This window comes from Sinocyclocheilus rhinocerous, unplaced genomic scaffold, assembly GCF_001515625.1.
Source record: "Sinocyclocheilus rhinocerous isolate Xijiao unplaced genomic scaffold, SAMN03320098_v1.1 scaffold3513, whole genome shotgun sequence".
NCBI lineage: Eukaryota > Metazoa > Chordata > Actinopteri > Cypriniformes > Cyprinidae > Sinocyclocheilus > Sinocyclocheilus rhinocerous.
This window is the reverse complement of record NW_015631063.1, coordinates 81,129-90,868: the sequence shown is the minus strand read 5'-3', so window position 1 is coordinate 90,868 and position 9,740 is coordinate 81,129. Positions and strand designations below refer to the sequence as shown.

Here is a 9,740-nt window from a genome sequence, read left to right as displayed (position 1 = left end):
GGGGGGGGGGACCAAAACATTTAAAGGAAGTAAATAATTAAAGGATTTAAATGAGATGATAAAGAAAAGAAAGAAGACCAGCAAAAGAGAAATAATTTATTAAAAACTGTCGTTTAACATGTCTGTCATAAAACAATTGTCAAATATTAAATGTCTTCTGTACATCTACCTCACACTCTTTAAACATTAAAAACTGAAGCGTCACACTGGAATTCATGTTTGGTTTCTGTGAACAGTAAAGCCCTCCTTCTTTTAGTTGATTGGCCATCTCAATCATTTTGACATTGATGAGCACTGTGAGTTCGCTGAGGAAAACTAGTCTAAAAATTTAACTTTTAGTCATCCAAACAACAAACAGGGTGGAAGTGCAGCAGAGCAGCATCAAGAATATCAAATATCAGAGGGAACAATTTGGCCAAAGTCATGGGTTCAGTTCCCATGGAGTGCATGAACTGATCAAATGTACCTTAAATACAATTCAAGTCAAATGCATTATTCAAGTTTGAGCATCTGCCTAATGCATAAATCAGAATCAAGTTTTAAAAGTTAAAAGCATTTTTAGGCTGGTCTGCCTCAGTGACCTCACAGTGCTCATCAATGTCAAAATGATTGAGATGACCATTCAAATTAAAGAAGGAGGCCTTTACTGTTCACAGAATCTGAACACAAATTCCAGCATGATGCTTCAGTTTTAACAGTGAAAGAGTTAAATGTAGCCTAAATGTTTAAATGCTGATACCTATGTAGGCCGTAGACAACAAAGCAGCTCACTAGCTTTTGAAACAGAGCTGAAACACGGTACAGTTTAGCATCTCACAAAGCAAAGTGATGTTTAGAAGCGTACAGACCTGCAGCGAGTGTAAACAGATGGAGAGAGGCCTTACCCATCAACCCGCCTGCTCTCCAAGCCCACACGTGCAACTCGGGGGGCTATTTTACAGACAAATTACACCACGGGGCACGCTCTCCATTCGCCAACCTGTGTATCTGCCCTGCCTATTCGCCACCAGGCATTCCTTAGCACAGACTGAGACATCATGCTCTCCTGCGAAGCTAATCGTGCTTCATCCCTAACGCATCAGCGATATTTTCATCTCTTCCTGTCATAAATTTTCACTGGCCCGGTTAACAATCGGGCCAATTTATTGGCATATTGGCATGAGGTGATAAGGGCTAAAAACAACAGAGGCGAGGAGCCGCTCGTGGAGATGAGCTGATAACACAGATATGAGCTCCCATACAAAACATCTCACCCTCCAGCACCTCTCTATCAACCTCTTATTCCGATGAGAAGAACTGAAAGAGGAGAGGGCGAGAGGGGTCTTCGATTCGCCGGTGGGGGCGGGGACCAAAACCAACGCAAAATAAATATTAATAAAAAATGGAATCAGATGTAACGTTTCAGGGCCAAAAAAACAAGGAGGAGAAATACATAATTTATCACAGTATTATCGGGATATCCAGGCAGCCTAATCAAGGAGCAGTGGATGACTATTTTTTGCCTTATCATCCAAAGTGGTGGAAACGGAGAGGGAATTATCAGCTGGCTGCAGATTGCTGGGTTGGAATTTTAATGGTAATAATCGCAGCTCTGATGGTATATCTCCCTGCCTTATCTTTCCTATTATCTGGCCCTATCTCACAGGCATCGCTGCAAATTAATGGTGCTTTTTCAGCACGGCCTTTTTATCAATGCTTAGAGAGCACCCAAGGGGAGAGAATAAGCAAAATATTAAAATACTGCATAAATCACAATTTTAGATAACCGACCAACGTATGGCGGTGAAGGGGGGGGGGGGTTGTTACGGTGCCCAACAACCTTTTTGTCCTTTAGAATGACTCGGTCTCTCTGTGCACTGGATCAGACGGCCTCTTCCTTTCTCTTCTTCTTCCTGAAGTGCCGGAGAGAGGAACTACGGGCTCCGCGTGACCTTTCAGAGCCAGAGACAATACCCTGATATTATGAATGCTCTAGTAACGGAGCTGTAAGAGCTGTTAGATAACTCAGACCTCAGTTCCTGGACATCTCGGATGCATTTCAGAAGGAAATCGACGCAGATCGATTTGCATGCAAATGCCTCGGTCAACACTTTAATGACTCGAGCTCATTTCGGGTATTCAAAAGCTGTCATGCTTGTCGAATGAGATAACAGAAAGTGCCACATCAAACAAAATATGCAAAGATTGCTTTGCACTGACTGAAAGCCTTCAAACCTATTTGCATTTACTGTACTGTATACAGTCAAACAATATTTGCTGAACAATCTCACAGAATACATCTCAATGTGTCACCCAAGTGACAGGATGGTCAAAATAAGACATTTTCAAGGGAACATATTTTTCAAAAAAGTTAACTTAAATCCTAAAATATATGTACATGAGCTCAAAAGAAGCACATACGGTCTCAAATTCATACACACAACAGAAACGTTTCCTTTCACTAGTACAAACATACAAATATTGAGCGGCGACAAAGACATGACTTTTAGAATTGTGCAACTAGTTTATCTCGCTTGTTCCAATCTCCTTGGCTCAGTTTAACGTGTTACTTAAAAAAAAAACATTTCACAACAGAGGAAGAAGATTCTTCATCTTTCTTCCCTGCGTTCCAAACACACACACACACACACACACACTTCTAAAGGCCCTGATCAGCGATCGCACTTCGGCTCTTTCATTCACAAAAGATGAATGCAACAATAGCCAGCCTATTTAATTATTCTATAAAAGACAGAACTGCAATCTTATTGTCTGAACTTTTCACTTCGTGACATGCTGAAAATATTCAGGTACTAGCTGTATCATAAAACTGTCCTAAAAATAGGCCCTGAAAAATGGAAATGCTCAAGCTACTGATGCTGTATATTTTATGAAACACATGATTTATTTAACTCTGTAGAGCTCTGCAGAATATTCTAGGCTGAGATGTGTCATATTTATTAATTATGAAATTTATTTTAGACCATAGAAATACTTTTTGGAAGAATGCATTTAAAGAATGCAACAACTAAATGGGTTTTGTTTTTACACATTTAGATATTGAGTAAAAAGGCAATTAATTAATTCACTTTTTTTTTTTCTAATTGCATTATCATAAATACAGAAACTATATTTCAGTCTTTATTAGCATGCATGAGGGATTCCGGCCAATTTTTCTGATATCCACAGCTGACTCTAAACAGTCCCTTAAAACCGTAATAAGAAATGCTGGACGTAAAACTATAGTGACCTAAAAACTGAATGATGATTCAGCTATCATAATTTTATACAGCTTGCCAAACAACAATGACGCTATATAAATGTCAAGAATCAAAACATGGCATTGAAATGTCATAACCAATGTATTGCCTGTTAATCATGGAAAACATCTTCAAATGGTCAAATACAAAAAGACTGAAAGATGAACGACTCAAAACATTATTTACACCTTTTTAAAGAATCAGCTGAACATCTTTAAAACAACTATAAACTAAAAAAATTCTCACTACAGAATATAAAACTTCAGCACTAAACAAACACATGCATAACTATTACAAAAGCACAAAAACAGTTGCATTTATTTATTTATTTACCTGAAACTGAAATATGCATAAAGAATAAAAAGAGCAAAATTGAAAACCTCAAACAAGACTTCAAATGTCACTATTATGAAAAACATCCCCACATGCCTCAACAAAAAAGGACTGACTGTAAACAGACCCTCCTGAGGCTTTGCAAGAAACAGCTTATCATCTTCAAACCTAAAACAACTACTTTATTTAGTTTCTGTGATTGCCACTATATGAAACTTTCAGAATTAAATAAGCACGTGCATAAATATGACTACATATAAGCAAAGACACAACAAAACTAGAATATGCACGGATTATAAGTAAATGCAGAATGAAAGCATAACAAACAACTCTTAAAAATGTTACATTGACCGTACCACGCAAAAAAAATAAGCCTCGTCAAATACAAAACACCGAATCAAACAATATTTAAAGAAGGACTGAAAGAAGAACATTTGCACCTGCTGCTACTAGCAGTTGTGATAATAAACTGATCTCTCGCTATCTCTCTTTCATCCAACTTTACTCCGCTTGGCTTTGAAACAAATAGTAATAATAATAAACAGAGTAACTTACGTTTGATTTGCCGGGGGTTGCTCTGCTTTCTGCGGGACATGTTGATCCGGATGATTATTGATTATTAATTATTATTATAGATTATTATGAGGTTATTATGGATCATCCAAGAGCCGAACGGGTCGCGGAAGGAATGAGGATTATTCACAGGCTCTTGCTCTCACACACGCTTCCCCCTCGCTCAGTGCGTGCGTGCGCGCGAGTGTGTGTGTGTGTGTGTGTGTGTGTGTGTGTGTGTGTGTGTGCGCGGAGCTGCGGTCGGTCGGACTGACGGCGGAGGGGAAGGCGTTTCGCGCTTTTGTTTGAACATGAAGTTTGATCCACCGCGGGCGCCGTACACACACAATCTCTCACATATAATGCTGTTAAACTTCACCGTTCATGCGGATTATTGTTTCAAAAAGCGCTAAACTCAGGCCAAATGTGTTCATTCTTTTTGCATAAAAGTTATTTAAAAGGAAGTCCCGAATAAAATAGACTTATTTATGTATTAATGACTTAATTTATCTATCGAGTATAAAGCGTTAACAGATATTACCAAAATAAGTGTCCTCAGAACTGCCCGCGTTTTTTTTAGCCAATCAAAAACTTAAATTACCTGCCAATCATTGTCTGTGTTCTTTTTGTTTGGCTGCCATTCTTTGGAGGGCGGGGTTTTGGAACAGGTGTAGTTGAAGTTAGATAATAACGCCTTTAATGGCATCCATTGAAACTACCACGTTTAAGCATTACTTTAAATATCATTGATGACTTAATGTATATCATAAACAATTTATATAGAGGCTGGGCTGACAAAAACACAAGATCGTGTGTTCCGCTGACTACCGCGTGCGTTTTTTTTTTACTGTATATTTATTGTAAGACACACTTGACTCAATTTATAATTTTCATAAACTTAAAAAAAGTTTTGCTGACAAATGTAGTGGTTTTTGTGTGAATTACTTTACCAAATATGTTTTTTAATCAAAAAGAAGAGTTTATGACAAATATACAAATCTATTTATATATATATATATATATATATATATTTATTTTTAATATTGTGTTAATTAATAGTTTTGTACTTTGGTGTCTAAAAATAATATAGAGAAACAATGTCATTTTGACTAATAGTATACATATATAATTCTTTTAATTTTGACCACTGATTGACATGTAGATTCATATGTAGTTTCTGTGCATCAGTAAAATGCCCTCATATGGAATCTGTGCGGGGGAATCTTCGAAATTAACTTCCATAGCACTTTTTTTTTCTGTGTATTTGTGAATTTTGTAATGAATTTTGTGAATGAATTTTAAAATGTTATTGATTCAGTGCAGTTCACTTTTATTTGTTGAACACAATAAAAAACTCTAAAGCAGCTAAAGAAAGTTATGAGCATATGTCCTATTCAGAATGATCCAGTTTTAAAATTTGAAATAAAATAAGAAAGCCATAAAAAAAAAAGTTGTTTAATGTAAAAAGCAGAGAACAAAGAACAAATGTTAAATGGCTCAAATGAATTTCCATGATTTTTCCAGTCTTTCATGATTAATGGGTGGGGATTTTTGTTTAAAAAAAAAATCATTTACAAGAAAACAAAGGACTTTTTCAGAAATCACCTGAAAACAAACACAAATGAAAAAAGTGCATATGTTTTACTTAAAAAAGTTATCTTCAACTAACTCAAGACTTTCAATGTGCTACTTTCAGCATGTTTTTGATGAAAAATACGTTCATATATATTCAAAAATCCTGCAACTTCCACGTCACAGAAAATCCCTTTACTCAAATTTGAAGTATCATTTCTTAAACAGTTTCAGGGCCCGGAAATCGCCTTCTTCAATTAGCCAGTTGAACTGCCAAGTAAGACAAGCAAGTCGCCTGTGAAATTATCTTGTAACCCAATTCCAGGGCTTTGGAATGGAGTCTGAAACTACGGCATAATTTCAAGGGGTTAACTAGTCAACGGAGCTGCACCTTGAGGAAACCTTTATCTGCCTCTGTGCAGTTTGCTTCTGTTTTCACCAGCCATTACACTCTGGCAAGAAGTGTGCTCTTCCCAGCGTCCTCTGCTCCAGCGCTGGCGGGCTGTGAGTTCCAGCCATGAAGGAGAATAATGTTAGCAAATCACAGCTGAGTTCTAGTTCTGCTTCAGATCTAAATGTTGATGAAAATGATGGTGAAAATCGAAATCAAATTTGTATCACTTCATTACGTTTAATGTTTTAAAGCTCATCTTCATTGTCTATAAGCTACAACCAGATTTCTGCTCTAATGCAAATTTAAAGCTTCTTTGTGTCATTTTTGTGACACGTTCAAACATTGCTCTGTTGTTTGAGTGGCCTGACATGTCTACTTCCCGCTCAACCAATGGCTTGAGTTTGGGGTGGGACTAAACATTTGGCTGAACCAATGGCAGACAGTCATTATTTTTCCAGTTCTACTTGGTGCTATTAGTGGCACACTGAGGCTCATGCCAACATGAAACCAAAACGGCATGTTCTTGGTCTTATACATGACTCATTTGTGCATATTATTCCAAATAATAAAAAGTTAATGTTTTATCCAAATTTAATACCATGCAATTTTTCATTGAATACAAATTAAAACATAAAAACAAAATAGTGCTTCATGTTGATTTTAAAGGTATAGTTCACCCATAAATGAAAACTTGCTGAAAATGTGCTTACCCTCAGGCCATCCAAGATGTAGATGAGTTTGTTTCTTCATCTTCATCGAGAAATGGAGCATTACATCACTTGCTCACCAATGGTTCCTCTGCAGTGAATGGGTGCCGTCAGAATGAGCATCCAAACAGCTGATAAGAACATCGCAAAAATCCACATGATACTAGTCCATCAATTGTGAAGCGAAAAGCTGCATGTTTGTAATACCATGCACACCATGCATTTTATTTTATGTGATTCAGTGAATAGTATTTTATGCTGTTTTTTAAATGATATTTAATGACCATTTCTGAATACTTTACATAATTATCATGTTACACAATTATACATTTTCTCATCTAATCTTTTTTAAGCTTATCTCCGGTTTCCTGTTGTAATAAAAAGGGGATCATTTTATCATTCCTACAGACACCGAGTTTGTGCATGATAGAATTATACTTCCAGCAAACTGAAAGCTCTCAGTCTGGACCTACAACCACTTCTGTAAAAAGCTATTCATTTCCGTGTTAAAAAGCACATTATATTCTCAGTTCATTCACAGCTGTTTCCTTGAACTCTGCACCCTCTGTAAATAAGAGGAATATGTTGCATATATGCTTTTTCTGTAGTGTGCTCACCTTGTTTTCACTAGTGTTTAATTTGAAGGCCACAAGTGTCACAGTCTGTTGTTTTGTGTAATTCTGAATAGGGCTGAGTATGACTTCTCCGACCCTCTTTGAGCTCCTGTGGCAGGTCATCGGCGGCGCATGTGGTTTGTATTAACGAGCACCTCCAAATTAATTAAGTGACCCCAGGCAAGTGCAGGGCCACCCTGTCCTGTCTTACATTTGGAAACATGTTTCATTTCTTCGAAAAGCTATACGCACATATGCAAAGAATTAAAGGCCGTTTTAACCAATCAATAATAGAATCAAAGTGTTTTGCTGCAGGAGATTTAACTGCAGGAGGACGCTGTGTATAAATGTGACACAATATCAGTCACAGTGATCAGGAAACACTGCTCTTTCTTAATTTAACCTTGTATTTTGTTTCAGGAGCAGATTAAATTAATCCAGGCACACCAGATAATAAATATGGCTGTAAAATATTGTATAATAATGTGCTGTATAATAATGATTGCTAAGGTGTTGTTCATCCCAAATTCAAAGCACACAGAGACAGCCACTGCTGCATGCATGTCATCAAATATAGTTGCATTTGGTAGCAATGCATTATTGAACTTAATTGCTTCAATTTACAGACAGACCAATAAAGTTTCTAGACTGATTAATCAGATTATATAATTATGAGGTTATCACTCTACTTGACTGGTTGATTAACAGAAGTCACACTGTCTAAAGTTTTCGCAAAATATTAATATAATTAATTTTTAACGATGGAAATCATATGTTTTATCACAATATCACAATAATAAAAAACATGGCTGAACTTTAAAATTTTTGAAGGATGTTTATTTTTTGCAACGTCTTTTAAATTGAACATAGAAAAACAGGTGATTGATTTATTTAAAAATATATAATAATGTGCTGTATAATAATGATTGCTAAGGTGTCGTTCATCCCAAATTCAAAGCACACAGAGACAGCCACTGCTGCATGCATGTCATCAAATATAGTTGCATTTGGTAGCAATGCATTATTGAACTTAATTGCTTCAATTTACAGACAGACCAATAAAGTTTCTAGACTGATTAATCAGATTATATAATTATGAGGTTATCACTCTACTTGACTGGTTGATTAACAGAAGTCACACTGTCTAATGTTTTCGCAAAATATTAATATAATTAATTTTTAACGATGGAAATCATATGTTTTATCACAATAATAAAAAACATGGCTGAACTTTAAAATTTTTGAAGGATGTTTATTTTTTGCAACGTCTTTTAAATTGAACATAGAAAAACAGGTGATTGATTTATTTAAAAATATTCCAAGTGTTATTTTTCTTTATTTAATCAACGTTTCAAACAAACAAAACATTTTATTGTGAATATTGTTCAAAATGATAATTTTTTTTCTTGTAAACATCTTTTCCATCCAAATTTTTTTTCTTTCTATTTTTTTCATTCCTTTTTTTTTTTTTATCCCTTTAAAACTAACAAAATCCAGTTTATTAATGACATCATCTTCCAAGAAGTGACATCATTTTTGTTGGGGGAGAAAACAACAGAGAAAACAACTTTCTTTCTTTCTTTCTATTTTTTTCCTGAATCGCTTTAAAACTCACAAAATCCAGTTTCTTAATGACATCATCCTCCAGGAAGGGACTTTTGTTTTTTTTTAATTAATTTATTTTTTTAATTTATTGAAATTCATAAGATCCTGTATTTTTACAAGATCCTTTATCTTCAAGATCTTTTCCATCCTGATTTATATATATATATATATATATATATATATATCCCTTTGAAACTAACAAAAGCCAGTTCCTTATTGACATCACCTTCCAGGAAGTGTCATCGTTTTTGGTGGGAGAGAACCCAACAACAGAAACATCGGTTGGTATTAACAATGAATTAAAAGAATTCTGTGATGTTTAATGATACATATTTACAGAAATGTGTATCATGAAACATCTCATTCAGTTAAAACGAGCAGCAGAAATTCCTAAAGTTCTGCTTTCGACATTTCTCATGCCAAAGCACTCCAAAAATAGCCAGATGTTGAGGCTTCTTTGAGCGTAAATTCAGAGAGTCCAGCTAAATTGTGATCTCCAGACTGATTTCACACCACAGCTCGATCCCTCAGGACCTTGGCATGCGTTGGATCTTATTCTCGCCGCCACGGCGCCTCGTGTTGGTCCCGCAATTTGACTGACAGGTACAAATCTGTGTGAGGTGGAGGGCGCCTCCATCACGGGCTGCAGCAGATGGTTGAAATAATTAACATGATGCTGTTCTCATCGCAGGGGAAATCAGTGGCATGGAGATCATGCCGCTGC

At 36.0% G+C, this 9,740-nt stretch overlaps 1 protein-coding gene across 1 annotated transcript in view; it reads right to left on the bottom strand.

Annotated features, from left to right (window-relative positions):
• Nucleotides 1–4,339, bottom strand: part of LOC107741485 (zinc finger protein ZFPM2-like) — a 58,590-nt gene extending 54,251 nt beyond the window's left edge. The window contains exon 1 of the mRNA XM_016554221.1: nt 4,128–4,339. Within this exon, the coding sequence (XP_016409707.1) occupies nt 4,128–4,167 (40 nt within the window). The 5' untranslated portion in view covers nt 4,168–4,339. The remainder of the gene's footprint in view (nt 1–4,127) is intronic.
• Nucleotides 4,340–9,740: the final 5,401 nt, after the last annotated feature.